General features: G+C 66.6%; 1 protein-coding gene across 1 annotated transcript in view; it reads left to right on the top strand.

The window, feature by feature from the left end:
* Nucleotides 1-18641, top strand: part of SND1 (staphylococcal nuclease and tudor domain containing 1) — a gene marked incomplete at its 5' end in the record, with an annotated part of 277106 nt that overhangs the window by 143957 nt on the left and 114508 nt on the right. Inside the window, one exon of the mRNA XM_089777623.1 lies at nt 10363-10473. Coding sequence (XP_089633749.1) covers nt 10363-10473 — 111 coding nt within the window. The remainder of the gene's footprint in view (nt 1-10362; nt 10474-18641) is intronic.

Raw genomic sequence — 18641 nt, 5'->3', positions numbered from 1 at the left:
TCAGCCTGTCGGCCAGGCCTGAAGTGGGCCCCGGCCCCGCCCGCGGGGGGCTGGATCCCCGGCCGCAGGGCAGAGGAGGCAGCTTCCTTTGCTAGAGCGCAAGGCCAGGAGGGGCCCTGGGTTCTGCTGCTCTGACCCCGTAGAGCACAGGCCACCGGCTTCCCCACAGCCGTTCCCATTGGAGCCAGAGCGGGGGGGGGGGGGGGTTCCCGCTGATTTAGAACCTGCTCAGTGATGGAGAAGCCCCCAGCCCCCCCGGTGGCCTGTTCAGCGCTCCCCCGGCCCCTCAGGGCTGTGGGCCGCCACTGGGGGCCCGTGCTCCCTCTGCAATGTGGGGTGGTGTGTGGTATGGAGGGCCGAGTCTGGGTGCGAGTTCTGGGGTGGGGCCAGGGTGGAGGGGCTCAGGACTGCGGTGTGGGGGGTGCAAGTTCTGGGGTGGCGCTGGGGATGAGGGGTTCAGGAGGGGGCTCAGGACTGGGGCAGAGGGTTAGAGTGTGTGTGGGGGGGGAGAGTCCCAGAGATGAGGGGTTCGGGATGTGGGAGGGGGGCAAAGTGTTGGGCTGTGGGGGGGGGTGGGAGTTCCAGGGATGAGGGGTTTGGGATGCGGGAGGGGGGCAGAGCGTTGGACTGTGGGGGGGGGTGAGTTCCAGGGATGAGGGGTTCGGGATGCGGGAGGGGGGCAGAGCGTTGGGTTGTGGGGGGGGGGAGTTCCAGGGATGAGGGGTTTGGGATGTGGGGGGGGGGGGCAGAGCGTTGGGCTGTGGGGGGGGTGAGTTCCAGGGATGAGGGGTTCGGGATGCGGGAGGGGGGCAGAGCGTTGGGCTGTGGGGGGGGTGGGAGTTCCAGGGATGAGGGGTTTGGGATGTGGGGGGGGGGCAGAGCGTTGGGCTGTGGGGGGGGGGGAGTTCCAGAGATGAGGGGTTCGGGATGCGGGCAGAGCGTTGGACTGTGGGGGGGGGTGAGTTCCAGGGATGAGGGGTTCGGGATGCGGGAGGGGGGCAGAGCGTTGGGCTGTGGGGGGGGTGAGAGTTCCAGGGATGAGGGGTTCGGGATGCGGGAGGGGGGCAGAGCGTTGGGCTGTGGGGGGGGTGGGAGTTCCAGGGATGAGGGGTTTGGGATGTGGGGGGGGGGGGCAGAGCGTTGGGCTGTGGGGGGGGGGTGGGAGTTCCAGGGATGAGGGGTTTGGGATGTGGGGGGGGGGGGGGCAGAGCGTTGGGCTGTGGGGGGGGGTGGGAGTTCCAGAGATGAGGGGTTCGGGATGCGGGAGGGGGGCAGAGCGTTGGGCTGTGGGGGGGGTGAGAGTTCCAGAGATGAGGGGTTTGGGATGCGGGAGGGGGGCAGAGCGTTGGACTGTGGGGGGGGGGGGTGAGTTCCAGGGATGAGGGGTTCGGGATGCGGGAGGGGGGCAGAGCGTTGGGCTGTGGGGGGGGTGGGAGTTCCAGAGATGAGGGGTTCGGGATGTGGGAGGGGGGCAGAGCGTTGGGCTGTGGGGGGGGTGAGAGTTCCAGAGATGAGGGGTTCGGGATGCGGGAGGGGGGCAGAGCGTTGGGCTGTGGGGGGGGGGTGGGAGTTCCAGGGATGAGGGGTTTGGGATGTGGGGGGGGGGGGGCAGAGCGTTGGGCTGTGGGGGGGGGTGGGAGTTCCAGAGATGAGGGGTTCGGGATGCGGGAGGGGGGCAGAGCGTTGGACTGTGGGGGGGGGTGAGTTCCAGGGATGAGGGGTTCGGGATGCGGGAGGGGGGCAGAGCGTTGGACTGTGGGGGGGGGTGAGTTCCAGGGATGAGGGGTTCGGGATGCGGGAGGGGGGCAGAGCGTTGGACTGTGGGGGGGGGGTGAGAGTTCCAGAGATGAGGGGTTCGGGATGCGGGAGGGGGGCAGAGCGTTGGACTGTGGGGGGGGTGAGAGTTCCAGAGATGAGGGGTTCGGGATGCGGGAGGGGGGCAGAGCGTTGGACTGTGGGGGGGGGGGTGAGTTCCAGGGATGAGGGGTTCGGGATGCGGGAGGGGGGCAGAGCGTTGGGCTGTGGGGGGGGGTGAGTTCCAGAGATGAGGGGTTCGGGATGCGGGGGTGGGGGGGGCAGAGCGTTGGGCTGTGGGGGGGGGGTGAGAGTTCCAGGGATGAGGGGTTCAGGAGGGGGCTCAGGACTGGGTGTACCGTAGTGGGGGCTTGTCAGCTCTGTGACCGGGGTCCCCCTGCGCTGGGATGGGAGATTCTCACCGACTCTCCCAATGTGGATTAACCCAGACACCCCGGCTCAGCCCCCCAGGGAGAGACAAAGGGAGGGGAGGAGACCAGCACCTGGCTGGGGGCAGGGCAGGAAGAGAGTTTGAGTTTCTGTCTGGTATCATGGAGGAAGCAGCCTAAGCAAGGGGCTGGGATTTAGGGGCCCAGGCTCCCCCATCTCAAGGGGGGCTGAGGCATCCTAGGCCTGCCCTGGAACCAGATTCCATCTGTGCTGTGCTGTACCCTGGAGAAGCAATAAACTCCCCTGTTCTACTGGCTGGGGGAGTCTGTCCCTGCCACTACGGGGTGCAGGAGGCGGGGGAACCCCGACACGTCGCCACACTGGGGCAGAGGGTTGGGGTGGGGGGGGTGCGAGCTTCTGGGCTGGGGATGAGGGACGTGGGGTCCTGGCTGCCAGGGGGTTTTGGGAAGGAAGAGGACTCGCCCCACGGCTGGGGGGAAGGTGCCACAGTAGCTCTGGGGAGAGCGGGGGGGGGGGGGGCTCTCCCTGCACGGGCCCTGGATAGGTTGCTGTCTCGCTGGGAGGAGTGCAGGTGGTGGTCGGGATGGGGGCCCAGCCCCTCCCTGCTCCACTGGGTCTCAGCCCAGGGCTCTGGCAGCAGCACTGGATCCGGCCAAGGCCGAGCCCTCCTGAGCTGCTTCCCACCCTGTGCCTGCCCTGGGCTCCGGGCGTGTCTGAGCGCCGGGGCTCCCGGCGGCTCCTATCCCCCTTGGTCCTCTGCCTGGGTCCCGCTGTCTCTGGCTTCCATGGGCGGTCTCCAACCTGCGGGGGAGGCGTTCCCCCCGGGCCAGAGGGAGGCGTTAGCCCCTGGCGGATCAGTGCCAGGCAAGGGTGCCCCGTCACCCAGTGGCACGTCACTCACGGTCACGGTGCCCGCCCCCTTGTGTCGGGCTGGACCTGTCCCGCTTCCACTTCCGCCTTGGCCGATAGCGAGGCTGGTACGAAACCGACGGGCACCCTGAGCCGCCTGCGAGCTGAGGGCAGGGGTGGACGTGCCTCGGAGGGAATGCCTTTGGCCAGCCGGGGCAGAGGTGGGTCTTGCCATGGCCGGAGCTGTGTCCACTGTCACGGGCGGGCGTGGCTCGGTGTCCTCGCAGTCTGCCAGGGCTGGTACCGCGGGTCGCCGACGACCAGCCTGGTTGGGCCTTCGGACCTTGACGGTGCTTGTGTCCTTGGGCGGGCGCTTGATCTGCTGTGCCAGCTGTCCGGGCAGAGCGGGGACGGCACACGGGGAGTGCACACCCGTCCAGCCACGCACCTGAGCACAGACCTTTCCTACTGGGCTCTGCCTAGTGGAGAAATGTTTCCCTACGTCGGAGCCTGCTCCAGCCGCCCCACAACCTCCTCTTCAGCCTTGGGGCTGTTCTGACCCCTCCCCGGCTCATCAGCATCCCCCTTGCACTATGGGTACCGGGACTGGTGCAGGCGGCCTGGGGCCGTCACCCCGGTGGTGAGTGCAGCGTCTCTGGGTACAGCATTCGTTCGGCTGGCTGTTCAAGGCTTGCCATCGCCTCCCTCGGGGACCCCCCCAAATGGTTTTCAGAGTCCCTTCTTCCCAGAGGGCGTCTCCCAGCCTGCCCGGGCCCTGCGTTCTGGGACTCGCGGTGTAGACTGCAGCCAGGCTGGCGGTATTCAAGCCAGCAGGGCCGGCTGCCACTCAGCCTGGGGCGCTGAAGAATCTCGCTGAAGCAATCTCGGCATTGCTAGTAATTATCTTTGAGAATCCCCGAGGACGGGGAGGTCTCGGCGGACGGGGAAGAGCAAACACAGCACCTGTCTTGACAAAGAGAAACACCGAGGGCGGGGAGCGTTTCTGCCCAGCCAGACTCTCGGAGCTGCTGGGACAAAGGGCTGAGCAATCAGTTTGCAAGCGCCGGGAGACAGTGCAGCTCTAATAGCCGGCCTGGCGTGGTGGGGAGCCGAGCCTGCCCAGCCCAGGCAATTTCCTCCTCCGCTGGCAGAGGGGAGGAGCCGGAGAGATGCGGGCGCTCGTACGCAGGCCAGGGAACCAGGGGCTCAGTGAAATGACTGTCAGGTGGGGGAAAAGCCCTGTTCGGCTGGGGGGGAACGGGCAGGGCAAAGGGGGCAGCTGCCCCGGGGTACTGCAGTCCTGGGGGGCTCCCCCCTGCTGTTTTGGTGGCAGCTAGAGCCCTGGGTCCTTTAAATGGCCGAGGAGCCCTGGGGGAGGGGTGGCGGGGTTCAAGCAGCGCAGAAGGTTGCCTGCCGCAGCCCTGCCCCCTTTGCCCAAGGCCCCGCCCCTTCCAGGAGCGTCCCCCACCCCCCCTCTTTGCCATGAGGCAATTCTGTCCGCCCCGGCTAACCAGCGTGTCCCTGCCGGACGGGGTGGAGAGAGCTGTCAGCGCTGGGCTGGGCGCGGTGAGCGCTGGGGTCTGACGAATGGCAGGAAGGCGGGACACGGAGGACGCGTGCAAACGCTGCACTTAAGGGGAACCTAGAGCAGCCTCCCGAAAGGGAGTCGCTGGCCGGGCAGTGGCCCCGCGGCAAAGGCCCTGAGGGTCACAGCCGGTCGACCGTCGGGCGAGTCCACCGTGGGCTACTGTTGCTAAGAAGGGACATAGTCCGGGGTTCTGTGCCACTGGGAATTGGGTGTAATTGTAGTGAACCCTGCGTGCCTCAGTTTCCCCACTCTGCGTGGCGAGTCTCCCCTGCCCTGGCGCTGGTGGGCAGCTCTGGGGTGTGCAGCCGCCGCAACACTTCAGTGGCCTTCCCACGTCTGTGCAAGGCGCTTTGTGTTGGCCGCGTGCCAGGCTGGTTTCCGAAAGGCGGGGGCGTGGGGGAAGGGGGCTCGCACGGCCGCTGTGGCCATGACAGCGGGGGTGGAGGCACCACATCTCGCAGAACAAGCCCGATCTCTCGGGGCCGAGGGGCTTGTGGAAGACTCAAGCCGGGTCGTCCCGAGGCTGGCGCTGCACCCTTCTGAAAGGGCTGCTGCCTGGTCCCACTAGTGATCTGCCGCGTGGCTTGTGGCAGGGTGCCGGAAGGGTGCGTGGCCGGGCACCTCAGCGAGCGTCGGCTTGCTCCTGTTGGACCGAAAGCAGCTTCCTGCCCCCAGAGGGTGGGCGTGCCGGGCGTTACTGCCGTGGCGGGGCCGTGCGGGTCCCCGCATTCTCTGCCCGTCTGCCTGGCCCCCGGGAGGCCGGAGCATGCAGGACCATGCGCCTGGGAAGATCACACTTGAGCCTGACCCCGATGCTCTTCCGAGACTCCGCGCGGCTGCCCTCGGTCCTTGGGCGCCTTGCGGCGATCGGAGCCTGGCTGCCGTGGGCACGGTGGGCTGCGGCCTGGCGTGCCGGCTGCTTTCGCTGCTGTAGCTCTCGGCTCCCCGGGCGGTCCTGGCAGCTCGCTGGGAAGTGAGCAGGTTTGATTGAAAATCTGTAGCCTTACGTAAGGCGGTTGGAAAAGCTTGTCCTGACTTAATGTCATTGAACCCTCCGGCTCAGGCGGCCTCGGCGTTCTCCGAGGATGGCCACGGGGCAGTGTCGTCCCTGCCGGGCCTGAGCACGAGTCTGTCTGCGAATGGGGGCCGCAGGGGCAGGGCTGCAGCTCCCCTGCCTGGGGACCCCAAGGGCCTGGAGATGGAGCTGCCTCTGGCCACGGTGCGGCTGGGGGCCGTCTGGGGCAGGAAGGGGAGGGCGGGCCCTCGGGCATCACCAGTCCCGGGCGCCCTGCTCCAGCCTGAGCGAGCGCGTGAGGGGTTCCCAACGTCGGCTCCGGGGAAACGGTGAGTCGCTGGCGAGGCCTCTCGCGCCCCCAGCTGGATTGTCAGCCCCGGCCCCCCACGCGGGTGGTGAATTCGGCTCCCGGCAGCTGCCAGGCAGGCCCCAGCACACGCTGCGTTTTGACCTGGCTGAGCCCCCGGCCCGCCTCGCCCAGCACCTGCTCCGCTCCCGCTCCCGGCGCCCAGGGAGCTGGCTCCGAAATTAGAACTCGCTTCCTTGTAATCAGCCCCAGGCCGCAGCGAAGCGCTGAGCCGCGCGGGCTGGCGAGGCGATTTAACGGCCGCTTTTAATGATCCCTCCATTAATCCTGGGCGTCGGGGATTTAATGCTCGCTGCCCTTTGACCGCTGGAAACGATGAGCACTTGGATTTCCTGCTCGGAGGGTCTGGCCCTACGCCAGCGCCAGCCAGCCCCCCCACCTGGATGTGATCGAAGTGCGGGAGGAGGGGCCTGTACTGCGGGGGTCGGGCCAGCCCGGGGCAGGCGGCTCGGGAGCGGGAGCAGTAGGGAGGGCTGGAGCCTTTGCCCTGGCAGCGCCGGCTCCCATCCCCTTTGCATCGGGGCGCAGCGGCCTCGGAGGAGCCGCCCTGCCCCCGGCGCTAACGGGGGCCCCACAGAGCGGCGGGGCCGGGGAGGGGTTTCTCCCCGCGGAAGGGCTGGCGTGAGGGGAACAGAAGGGCTGTTAGCCGGCAGCCCCACACTGCGCTCGTCCCGGGGCCCCGGGCGCCGGTGGGGCGAGAAGGGCTGGGATTGCTGCTCCGGGGGAGGGGTGACTGCCCCCGCTGGGTTTTGACCCCCCACTCCCCCGGGCTCTGTTCCCAGCGCTGCCACTGCCCTGCTGGGTGACCTTGGCCAAGTCCTTCTCCCCTACCCCTCCCGCCCCGGGCCTCAGTTTCCCTGCCTGCCCTTGGTCTGCTTAGGCTGCCCCTGTCTGCGGGAGGCACACTCGCTGTGGCACCCAACACGCTGTGGGGCCCCCAGCCCCACTTGGGCAGCCGGGGGATGTGCAGCACCCAGCCTGGGGATGCCGCGTCGGGGCCGGCTCCACCCTCGGCTTATCCAAAGAGCCCGCCGAGGCGGCCGAGCATGAGGGTGGTGGGGCCCGGGCGCAGCCCCTGCCTCTCCGTGACTGTGCCGCTGGCCCGGCCGTTTCCGCACGGCAGGGCGGAGGGTTTGTGTCTGTGACCCTTGCTCCAGCCCCGGCCGAGCGCAGGGGCGGGGCTGGGAGGAGGAAGGGCATCGCTGCAGGAAGCAGCCTGAAATCTGCCCCTGGGCACACCTGGCCTCGCACCCTGCAGTGTGGGGAACCGCAGGCCTGGGAGCCGGCTGCTCTGCTGGGCGTGCTTGTGGGCAGTCCTGGATTGTGTGCGCCAGCGCCCTCCTGCGGTGGCTGCGAGAGGGGCAGTTCCCCTCGCTCGCTCGCTCGTTCGGCTTGGGGGGGTCTCCTGGGGCAGTTCGGTTGGTCCTTGGATGCGTGGGGGAGGCTTTGTGGCCTGGCTTTGCGTTTCCCAGAGGTTGCGACCTCCAGGGAGGGGTACAGGAACCGGAGCTGTTCGACGGGGGGACTCCAGCTAGTGGCTCTTCCTCCTGCTTCCCCGCTTGGGGGCATGGTGCTTCAAGTGGGGCTTTCTGGCATCTGTCGGCGGGGCCCTGGATGCACCGGGCAGCGGTGAGATGGCTGAGGGGGCGGTTGTGCCGTTGGAGAGGTGTTGCTGGCGTCAGTCGGCGGGGCCCTGGACGCACCAGGCAGTGGTGAAATGGCTGGGGGGGGCCGTTGTGCCGTTGGAGAGGTGTTGCTGGTGTCAGTCGGTGGGGCCCTGGACGCACCAGGCAGCAGTGAAATGGCTGGGGGGGGGGGGCGGTTGTGCCGTTGGAGAGGTGTTGCCGGCATCAGTCGGTGGGGCCCTGGGTGGGCCGGGTGTGACGCAGTGGGGGTGCTTGTAACCTAGTGTTCTCTCTGTGCTGTGTTGTCCCAGTGTTAACATCCTGGCTGTGGTGTTTGATTCCTGATGATTCACCCCACACGTGGATTGGCCCGGACGCCCAGGCCCAGACTGATCAGACGATAAAGCTGTTCCCAGAGAGAGACCAAGGAAGACGGGGAGACGGCCACCTGGGTGGGGGCAGGCCTGGGAGCTTGGGCAGTCTCAGCTGGGCCAAGGGGGAGTGAGGATGTTTTAGACCAAGGAAGGGGGGTTCAGGGCCCGGGAGCCCTTCCCCCAAGAGGAATGAGGCTTCTCTTCTCGGTGCCCTTCGCTCCTGCGCTATGTTGTGTCCGAGAGGCAATCGAACCTTCTACTCTGCTGGCCGGCGGAGAGTCACATCTGGCTGCGGGCGGGGTGCAGGGTCGGGGGCTCCCCAATGCGCTGTCACGCCGGGCAGTGCTGAGGTGGCTGGGACAATTGTGCCATTGGTGAGGTGTTGCTGGTGACAGTCGGCGGGGCCCTGGGTGGGCCGGGCAGTGCTGAGGTGGCTGGGGGGGGCGGTTGTGCCGTTGGGAAGGTGTTGCTGGCGTCAGTCGGCCGGGCCCTGGGTGGGCCGGGCAGTGCTGAGGTGGCCGGGGGGGCGGTTGTGCCGTTGGGAAGGTGTTGCTGGCGTCAGTCGGCCGGGCCCTGGGTGGGCCGGGCAGTGCTGAGGTGGCCGGGGGGGCGGTTGTGCCGTTGGGAAGGTGTTGCTGGCGTCAGTCGGCGGGGCCCTGGGTGGGCCGGGCAGTGCTGAGGTGGCTGGGGGGGGGCGGTTGTGCCGTTGGGAAGGTGTTGCTGGCGTCAGTCGGCGGGGCCCTGGGTGGGCCGGGCAGTGCTGAGGTGGCTGGGGGGGCGGTTGTGCCGTTGGGAAGGTGTTGCTGGCGTCAGTCGGCGGGGCCCTGGGTGGGCCGGGCAGTGCTGAGGTGGCTGGGGGGGGGGGCGGTTGTGCCGTTGGAGAGGTGTTGCCGGCGTCAGTCGGTGGGGCCCTGGACGCACCGGGCAGCGGTGAAATGGCTGGGGGGGGGGGCGGTTGTGCCGTTGGAGAGGTGTTGCCGGCGTCAGTCGGTGGGGCCCTGGACGCACCGGGCAGCGGTGAAATGGCTGGGGGGGGGGGGGGGCGGTTGTGCCCTTGGGAAGGTGTTGCTGGCGACAGTCGGCGGGGCCCTGGGTGGGCTGAACGCTCCTGCGATGTGCAGGGTGGAGCTCTGGTCTCTGCTCGCTGTGGAGCTCGCTGTGTTGTCCCACGCGTGGCTCCCAGGCACTCGGCTGCCAGCTCTGCAGCTGGAGGCCCTGCGGTTGGCCGACACCGGGCCCTGGTGCAGAGGGAAGAATCGGTGGCTGGAGCTGGGGCTGGTGCACGTTCCTGGTGCCCCGGCCTGGCTGCGGCGGTTGGGCCTGGCCCGGGCTCGCTGGACAGGGAGGCGTGAGCAGGATGCACGCGCTGGGCAGCCAGTTTACCCACGTGCCTCTCTCCCCTTGGGGTTCAGGCGCCCGGGCTGCGGCGGGGGGCACCTGTTCTGGGAAGCGGCCGTGTCATGCGGCGTGTGGGAGGGCTGCGGGAGAGGAGGTGGCTTGCTGCAGCACCTGGCGTGGCTAGGAAAGCCAGGCTGTGTGGGCTGCTGGTAGCGACGGGCCTTCTGTTCCTCTTCCCCGTGCGTGCTGGGAGCCGAGCTGAGGTGCTTATTCCTGGCTGCTTGGCATTTCGAGTGCTACCTCAGCAGCTGCTGCCCGCGGCGCCTCCCTCCCTCCCTCCATCCGTCCCATGCCCCTCGCCCAGCGAGCCTGGCTCCCTGCCCCGCCCCAGGCTGGCGAGCGGGGCGCTGGGGGCTGGAAGCAGGGAACGGGCCGAGTCTGGGCTGGCCGGCTGGGGCCCCGCGTGTGCCGCTGGAGGAGCGCGGGCCGCGCGCTTGGTACAATTCCTGAGAGGTGAAAGCAGCCCAAGGCCGTGGCAGCCCCGCTAGGCACGTGGGCTCCAAACCGTGGCTGCTCCCGCGTGGCGAGACGCTCCCCCTCCCGCCTGGGGCATGCACGCGAGCGCTGGACGCTGCCGGCTGCGCGCTCCCCTTGCAGCTCTCCCGGGTGGCCTGTGCACAGGGCGGGGTGGTGGCTGAGCCCCCGAAGGGGTGTGCCCAGAAGCACCCTGCCCTTTGCCATGTGTGTCCCCCTCGTGCCGACCCAGGGGTGGGCAGTGCCAGGGAGCCAGCGCCAGAGCTGTGGAGCTGCTCCCTGGTGGGCTGTGGGCAGGGGCCGGGCCTGGTGGCTGAGCAGCCGCTGTGCCCATGCGTGGCGCTCCATGTCTCTCACGTGACGGCTGGTGCACGTGGCTGGGGGTGTTTCCCAGCCCCGACATCCCCTCCCTGTTTTGGGACATGTCACCTTCCCCCGGCTGACTCCCCGCTCTCGTTGGGTTGCAGAAACATCGCCGAGGCCTTGGTGAGCAAGGGGCTTGCCACGGTCATCCGGTACCGGCAGGACGACGACCAGCGATCCTCGCACTACGACGAGCTGCTGGCCGCCGAGGCACGGTGAGTGGCGGCGCCGGGCCCGGGCAGGTGCAGGGGCGCGTGATGTGGGGCGGGCGAGCGGCAAGCGGGGGGCGGAGGAATCGTTAGCCCGAGGCGAGGTGCTGGCACTGGCTGCCGACCGCTCCGCTTGTGGCTGCTTCCCCAGCCATCCCTAGCTCCTTGGAAGGGTCACAGCAGAGCCCCGTCGGGCTGGGGCAGCTGCACGGGCCCCGTTCCAGCCCAGCCTCTTGCTGCTGCAGCCAGGCTGCTACCGGGCCCCAGGGAGGGAGACCCTAGGTCTGCCCTGGTGCAAAGGGGCTTTCTAGCCAAGCTCCCGTCCCGCAGTCCCCGTCTGCCCCCGGCCCCGCTGGGAGCGCCTGTGCCCCGCACCCCATCCCGTCGCTGTGCTGTGGGCGCCACGCTGACTCCGCTGCCCCCCTGCTCGGCCAAACGCTGCATGGCGGCTGTGCCCCCATCCCAGGAGGGGCGCTGCTCACCCCCATCGTCTGGGCCCAGGCAGCTTTCCGGGCATTCCCAGAGGCGGGGGGGGGGGGAGGAGGCTGGGGTCCGTGTGGGGGCGGAGTTGAGGGGGAAGGAGGGGGAGGCCGGGGTCCATGTGGGGGCGGAGTTGAGGGGAAGGAGGGGGAGGCCGGGGTCCATGTGGGGGGGCGGAGTTGAGGGGGAAGGAGGGGGAGGCCGGGGTCCATGTGGGGGCGGAGTTGAGGGGAAGGAGGCGGGGAGGGTCTGGGGTCTGTGGGGGGCGGAGTTGAGGGGAAGAAGGGGGAGGCCGGGGTCCATGTGGGGGCGGAGTTGAGGGGAAGGTGGGGGGGGCGGAGTTGAGGGGGGAGGCCAGGGTCCACGTGAGGGCGGAGTTGAGGGGAAGGAGGCGGGGAGGGTCTGGTGTCTGTGGGGGAGGCGGTGTTGAGGGGAAGGAGGGGGAGGCCAGGGTCCATGGGGGGCGGAGTTGAGGGGAAGGAGGCGGGGAGGGTCTGTGGGGGGGGCGGAGTTGAGGGGGAGGCCGGGGTCCATGGGGGCGGAGTTGAGGGGAAGGAGGCGGGGAGGGTCTGGGGTCTGTGGGGGGGGGGGCGGAGTTGAGGGGAAGGAGGCGGGGAGTGTCTGGGGTCCATGTGGGGGTGGAGTTGAGGGGAAGGAGGGGGAGGCCGGGGTCCATGTGGGGGCGGAGTTGAGGGGAAGGAGGCGGGGAGGGTCTGGGGTCTGTGGGGGGCGGAGTTGAGGGGAAGGAGGGGGAGGCCGGGGTCTGTAGGGGGAGGAGTTGAGGGGAAGGAGGGGGAGGCCGGGGTCCATGGGGGGGTGGAGTTGAGGGGAAGGAGGCGGGGGGGGGGGGTCTGGGGTCCATGTGGGGGCGGAGTTGAGGGGAAGGAGGCGGGGAGGGTCTGGGTTCTGGGGGGGGGCAGAGTTGAGGGGAAGGAGGCGGGGAGGGTCTGGGGTCTGTGGGGGGCGGAGTTGGGGAAGGAGGCGGGGAGGGTCTGGGGTCTGTGGGGGGGCGGAGTGGAGGGGAAGGAGGCGGGGAGGGTCTGGGGTCTGGGGGGGGTGGAGTTGAGGGGAAGGAGGGGGAGGCCGGGGTCCATGGGAGGGCGGAGTTGAGGGGAAGGAGGGGGAGGCCGGGGTCCATGTGGGGGGGCGGAGTTGAGGGGGAAGGAGGGGGAGGCCGGGGTCCATGTGGGGGCGGGGTTGAGGGGAAGGAGGCGGGGGGGGGTCTGGGGTCCATGGGGGGCGGAGTTGAGGGGAAGGAGGGGGGGGGTCTGTGAGGGGGGCCGAGTTGAGGGGAAGGCGGGGGAGGCCGGGGTCCATGTGGGGGCGGAGTTGAGGGGAAGGAGAGGGGGTCTGGGGTCCATGTGGGGGCGGAGTTGAGGGGAAGGAGGGGGGGGGTCCGTGGGGTCCATGTGGGGGCGGAGTTGAGGGGAAGGAGGGGGAGGCCGGGGTCCATGTGGGGGCGGAGTTGAGGGGAAGGAGGGGGAGGCTGGGGTCCATGTGGGGGCGGAGTTGAGGGGAAGGAGGGGGAGGCCGGGGTCCATGTGGGGGTGGAGTTGAGGGGAAGGAGGGGGAGGCCGGGGTCCATGTGGGGGCGGAGTTGAGGGGAAGGAGAGGGGGTCTGGGGTCCATGTGGGGGCGGAGTTGAGGGGAAGGAGGGGGGGTCTGTGGGGTCCACGTGGGGGCGGAGTCTGGCAATTCTGCGCGTGTCTCCACTTCCAGAGACTGGGGTTTCTTTCCCGCGGACTCCCCCGGGGTCTGACCTGAGCGGGGGTTTGGCTGCTCCTGCCCTGGGATGTGTTGAGCTGCCTTTGGTCTGTTCTCAGCCCGAGCTCCAGCTCCAGCGAAGCGTCTGGCTCTGAAATAGCTTTTCCGTTAGGATATTTAATCCCCCTCCTCCAGGAACCTCCTCCCCTTTCTGTGGGGCAGGACCCAGACTGCACTGCAGCGTGAGGGCTGGGACCCTGCGTGTGCCTTGGTGTGGGGCTGAGCATGCCAAGCCGTGCCCCGGTGGCCCCAGGAGAGAGGGGTCCTGCTTGCGCGCGGCCTGCGATCCCGGAGGGGCTTTTGGCTCTAGCGCTGCCTCCCCTTGGGACTAGGGGGTTCGGAGCCGCCCCTTCCTCACCTGAAGAGTTGGGTGCTAAGCCATGGGCGTGGGGGTGAGGAGTTGTGGGTGGTTGTCCTGCCTCTGCCCCAGCTCACCGCCCCGAGCTCTGAAATCTCCCCCGCGATGGGGATTCCACAACCTCCCCAGGCAACTGATTCCAGTGTCACCGCCCAACAGGCCGGAGCCTTCTCCTACTGTCCAAGATGCCCCCCGTCCTGGGCTGGAGCCGTCGACTCTCCCGACCGCTCCCCCCCCCCGCTGTCCCGTGCCAGAGCCGTCGACTCTCCTGGGCCCCCCCCGCCCCGCTGTCCTGTGCCGGAGCCGTCGACTCTCCTGGGCCCCCCCCCCCCCCCCGCTGTCCTGTGCCGGAGCCGTCGACTCTCCTGGGCCCCCCCCCCCGCTGTCCTGTGCCAGAGCTGTCGACTCTCCCGACCGCCCCCCCCCCCCGCTGTCCTGTGCCAGAGCCGTCGACTCTCCCGAACCCCCCCCCCCCCGCTGTCCTGTGCCAGAGCTGTCGACTCTCCCGACCGCCCCCCCCCCCGCTGTCCTGTGCCAGAGCTGTCGACTCTCCCGACCGCCCCCCCCCCCGCTGTCCTGTGCCAGAGCCGTCGACTCTCCCGAACCCCCCCCCCCGCTGTCCTGTGCCAGAGCTGTCGACTCTCCCGACCGCCCCCCCCCCCCGCTGTCCTGTGCCAGAGCTGTCGACTCTCCCGACCGCCCCCCCCGCTGTCCTGTGCCAGAGCCGTCGACTCTCCCGAACCCCCCCCCCCCCTGTCCTGTGCCAGAGCTGTCGACTCTCCCGACCCCCCCCCCCCCCGCTGTCCTGTGCCAGAGCCGTCGACTCTCCTGGCCCCCCCCCCCCCCCCCACACTGTCCCGTGCCAGAGCCGTCGACTCTCCCGACCCCCCCCCCACACACACTGTCCCGTGCCAGAGCCGTCGACTCTCCCGGGCTCCTTGGGTGTTTTGGAGCCGGGCGCCGACCAGCTGGGCCTGCCGCTTCCTTCCTGGGAGCTGTTCTCTCTGCGCCCTGTTGTCCTGCCTGTGCCACCAGTCGGGCCCTGGCCTGGCTGCTCAGGGCCGGTTCCCGGAGCATCACACCAGGCCCGCTGGGTCCCTCTTCCCTGGGCTGCCGGCGGAGTTCTCCCCACACAGCCTTGGACGCTCATGTTGTGTGGAGCCTCCCCAACAGGGCAAGTGCGGGACCCCCCCCCCCCCCCCCCCGCTCTGCGTGGGAGGAGACGAAACACGACTCGTCTCACAGCCGGCAGGGACGTCTGCCTTGAGCGCGCACCGGAAAGGGTGTCAGGGAGGGGGCAGAAACATTGTTCTCGGCCTCCGAGGACAGGACAAGCAGCAAGGGGCTTGAACTGCAGCCAGGGAGGTGGAGGTCGGCCACTAGGAAAACGTTCCTGCCTGTCAGGGGGTCAGACACTGGAATGAATTGCCTGGGGGTTGTGGAATCCCCGTCCCTGGGGATATCGAAGGGCAGGTTGGACACACACCGGTCAGGGATGGGCTAGACCGTGCTGGGTCCTGCCGTGAGGGCCGGGGCTGGGCTCAATGACTCGCGGTCCCTGCCAGTTTTAGGAGTCTAGGATTCCCTTCCCCCCAGTCAATCCCCTGCTCCTCGGTGTCTGCTCCTTTCAGTACGGGTGTCCTGTGGCTTCCCCTGCTCCTGCGTCGCCCTGGGTCCTGCCGCCTCCTCCCTCCCAGCGTGAGTGAACCCGGCCCCAGCACTGCGTTTCAGGGGACAGCTGGCTGCATCCGTCGGCTGCCGGCGTGAAGCGGAGCTGGACTGTTGGTGTGTGGGTTCTGTGCCGGCTGCAGCCATGCTGGCGCCTCCCACCCCCCGGGCATCTCAGTGGGCACATCCCCACCCCCTGGCCCGGCCTCTCCGTTAGTGAGCTCTCGTTTTCCCTCAGCCGTCTCCAGTGTTAACTTGGAGTTCCCGGGGCTCTGGGACACAGGCTTGCCCAGTGCTCCACCGGTCCCTGGCCGGCTGCCGAGGAACAGCTCACACTCCCTTTCTCCTGGGAGACAAACAGCGAATTCTCGGCTGCTTCCTGGGCCTTTTCCTCGGACCCAACAAAGACCAAGATGGTAGAGAAGCCCCAGGCACGAATGGGGCCCACAACTGCTTTATTGTCACACCCCTTAACCTTGGACGTCCCACCCAGCCTCCGCGTGGCCACAGCCTGGCACCACTTACACTGTTATCTGTGTTAGTACGTTAATTCACACGCCTGTCGCTACCATCCGTAAAACTCTATTTGGTATGTTAACTCCCATACAATGAATATTAATGTGCAGGTGATTAATATTATTATACCCGCCCCATATTCCTATTTTCAGAATTTCTGATTAAATCCACACTTTCCTACGCTGCAAACGTTCCGAACCAGCAGGTTACAGAGATGACGAGAAAGTAGCCCTGAAATGTGTGTGCCTAGCCAGCCAGCGAGGGTAGGTAGAAGACACAACACAGAAGAGCAGCTGCACACTCATCTGTTTTTCTAGGCCACAGAGCGAAGGGAAAGAGCATGTTTATACAGCAGGAGGGATAAGATCTGCTCTGGCCGGACTCTGAATCTTTCCAGACTAGAAACAAAGGGAACACACATGCTGCAGGGTAATGCCGGCTGTGGCTGAGCTCCTCACCCCGTGTGCGGGTATGCAGCTCCCAAGTCGCGGTCACACAGCCCAGCACAAGCAATCCAGGCTGGTTCTTCCGTGTGCTCTTGAAGGAGCCCAGCAGCTGCACTGACCTGCGAGATCCGCTCTGTCCTCAGCACACGGCTGCTGTGTTTGCTCTGGCTCTGGCTGCTGGGAGATGGGGAAAGCGGCTTCTGTCCCCTTTGGAGCTTTTCCAAGTCCAGTTGGCTGCGGGGCTCGGGGAGCTGGTGGAGACGCCCCGTGCACCGAGGTAGCATCTGCCGCTAGAGGGAAGCTGCTGGCTCGGGGGAGGGTGTTCACAAAGCTTTGCCCTTGTGGAGCGTTTCCCAGCTGCCGGTGTCAGTGCTCCCCAGGCAGTGGAGTCTCTAAGATCTTTATAAAACCTCAGTCTTCCCCGTCCCTCTTGAGGCCTTGGTTCTCCCTGCTCACCGGCTAGGAAGCCGGGCCACAGAGCGGCAAAGACGCTTGCCCCAGGTGACAGCCAGGAATAGAACCGTGGCCCGAGTCCAAGTGTCGCGCTGAGCGTTCATCTGCTGGCTTGTCGGCTGAGGAGCCAGGGCTACAAATGCGTGCCGCGTGCCGCAAGGGTCAAGACCAGATGGGACGTTCCCAGGCACAAACGACAGGATCCGGACCTGGGGCTGGGATCTGACACGCGCCTTCCAGGGCTGCTGGATTTGGCCCCCACACAAGCGTTTAAACCCAAGAGAGTTGGTGAGCAGGCTGATCTTACAGGAGCCCCAAAGCTGGGGAGGCGTCTAAACACCCTTAACTCTGCCCCCGAGTGACCCCATGCAGTCTCCCTACCAGTATCACTAGTGCGCTTTGGTGTTTGTAATCCCAGATGGTCCCTTTCCCCCTCTGGTTCTTTATTCCATGACCGCCCCCCGGGGAGAGTACCTGGCGTGTGCATTCAGCAGCAGCACTCACGGGCCAGGCAATGTTACGCTGGTGTGAATTCAGAGGAGCTCCACCGAGGGGAGTTGCTTTTCGTTTACACTGGTGCAACTGAGATCAGAGTTCTGGCTATTTTAAAGAGAGGAGACATTGGCCGAGGCCTGCTCCCCAAGGACCTGGGAGTGTCTGCGCTTCTGTCTGGCCATGGGACAAAGGCCGAAAGCACTGCGGCTTATCCGCTCCTTCGAAGAGCAGCGTCCCTAAGAGCCCGGCAGCTCGCCTCTTCAGCCCGGTGCTGGGAGCCAGCTGCGCCCTGGATTGGGGTCCGGGCCCCGGAAGGAGCCACCAAATGAGCCTGGCCTTTCTTCGCATGCTGCGTTGACCGCAGAGCAGAGTTCTGGAGAAGCCACGGTTGCGGCCGCGTCTCCCCAAAGCGTGGCAGGTCTCGCGAGCGCTCGTGGCCAGGAGGTGGGCTCCTCTGAACCGTCTCGGCCCCCTGTAAGCGTTGTGTGGGCGGTGCACGGCCGGCAGCCGAACAATTCCCTTTAGAGACGGAGCAGGTGTCACGTTACTGGATTTTAAGGGGAGCAGCCAGACCACTGCTGAACCCATGGGGGGGGGGTTTGCCCCAGAAATGGTATAAAGGGGGCCATGGGAGGTGTCACATGAAAGCTTGTGTTCTACTGATTCTGTGTGTGCTATTCATGTACTTGTATGACAGCTGTATGTGGAGTTAGAAACACGGACTGTGTGTGGAGGCTGGGAAATTCTCTGTCTGAGGCAGAGCAATGGGTGAGGAAGGCTCAGCCAGTGTCTGTGCTAATTAGCGAGGGGGCAATGAAGCTCTAGGTGCCAATACACATCTCAGGAACGTGACTGATACCTGCAAACCCACCAGGGCTGAAGGGCTGTGACGGACCGGGCTGGTCTGGCCACAGCTGAGGGCGTCCGCTCAGGGCAAATTGCTCAACTTCGGGGCTCCTTACAGCCCCCAGACTGGTGACCTCTCCAACCAGGCCACAAACCAGACCCACAGAGCGCTTCAGCCGCCTGCCTGAAGCCTCCCGAGCAAAACCCCTCCCATACCCCAGCAATATCTGTGCCCCAGATGGCCCCGGGCCTCATACACCGGTGGGGGGTCCTAGCACCCAATCCCACCTACCCCGAACAAGTTCTGTCCGGTTCCAAGAAACCAGCCACAGATCCCTGGTCAATTTACCCTCTGAATCTTACCCACAAATCACGCTGGGCCAATCCTTTAGCATCGAACATCTAAAGGTTTATTACCATGAGAAAGAAAAGCCTGAGAGTGAGGTTGTTAAAGGATAGTACGTTACATGCATCGAATCTCCCAGTTCTCGGTGCAGGCTCTAGCAGAGATGTTACAGCTGCTGGTTTAAAAGTCCTTGTTGCGCATCCTAGGAGCAGGATGGGTTCACAGGTCTTCCTGGCTCTTCGATCCCTGCAATGCTGCCTCTGGGATGAAGTGCTGAGCTGAAGACCAAGATGGAGTCGACCACATGGCCTATTTATCCCTCCTTCCTGGTCTCTTCTTGGCTGCAGCAGGTCACCTGGCCCATGGCCTATCCCAGTGTTCCCTGCTGGTAGCCCTTAGGAATGAGTCACCTCTCTTGAGGTGTGTCCTTGGCCTACAGAGGGCTATTATTCCAGAGCTTTGCTCGTTAGCATGTCCATAGGCTGAGCTGCTTTGCCCATAGCTCAACCAAATGCAGAGAAATATTCAGTATCCACACAGATTACAGATTCCTAACTCCACACACAGACATTATACACTCACATGACTAGCGTACATAGCATTAGCAGACAGTGAGCTTTCATTCAACACCCCACAGGGCCCCCTTTTACACCATTTCTGGAGCCAACACCCCCACCTATGGATGCAGCAGTGATCTGGCTGCTTCCCTCAAATTCAGTAACGTGACAGGCGGCCAGCCTGGGACGCAGGGATAGGTCGTTGGACCATGTGATCTGCAGTGACCTGTTCTGGCCAGGAGGAT

The sequence above is a fragment of the Pelodiscus sinensis genome, chromosome 1 (genome assembly GCF_052426305.1).
Source record: "Pelodiscus sinensis isolate ZL-2025 chromosome 1, ASM5242630v1, whole genome shotgun sequence".
Lineage (NCBI taxonomy): Eukaryota > Metazoa > Chordata > Testudines > Trionychidae > Pelodiscus > Pelodiscus sinensis.
The sequence above is the reverse complement of the archived record's forward strand: the minus strand, read 5'-3'. Positions and strand labels throughout refer to the sequence as shown.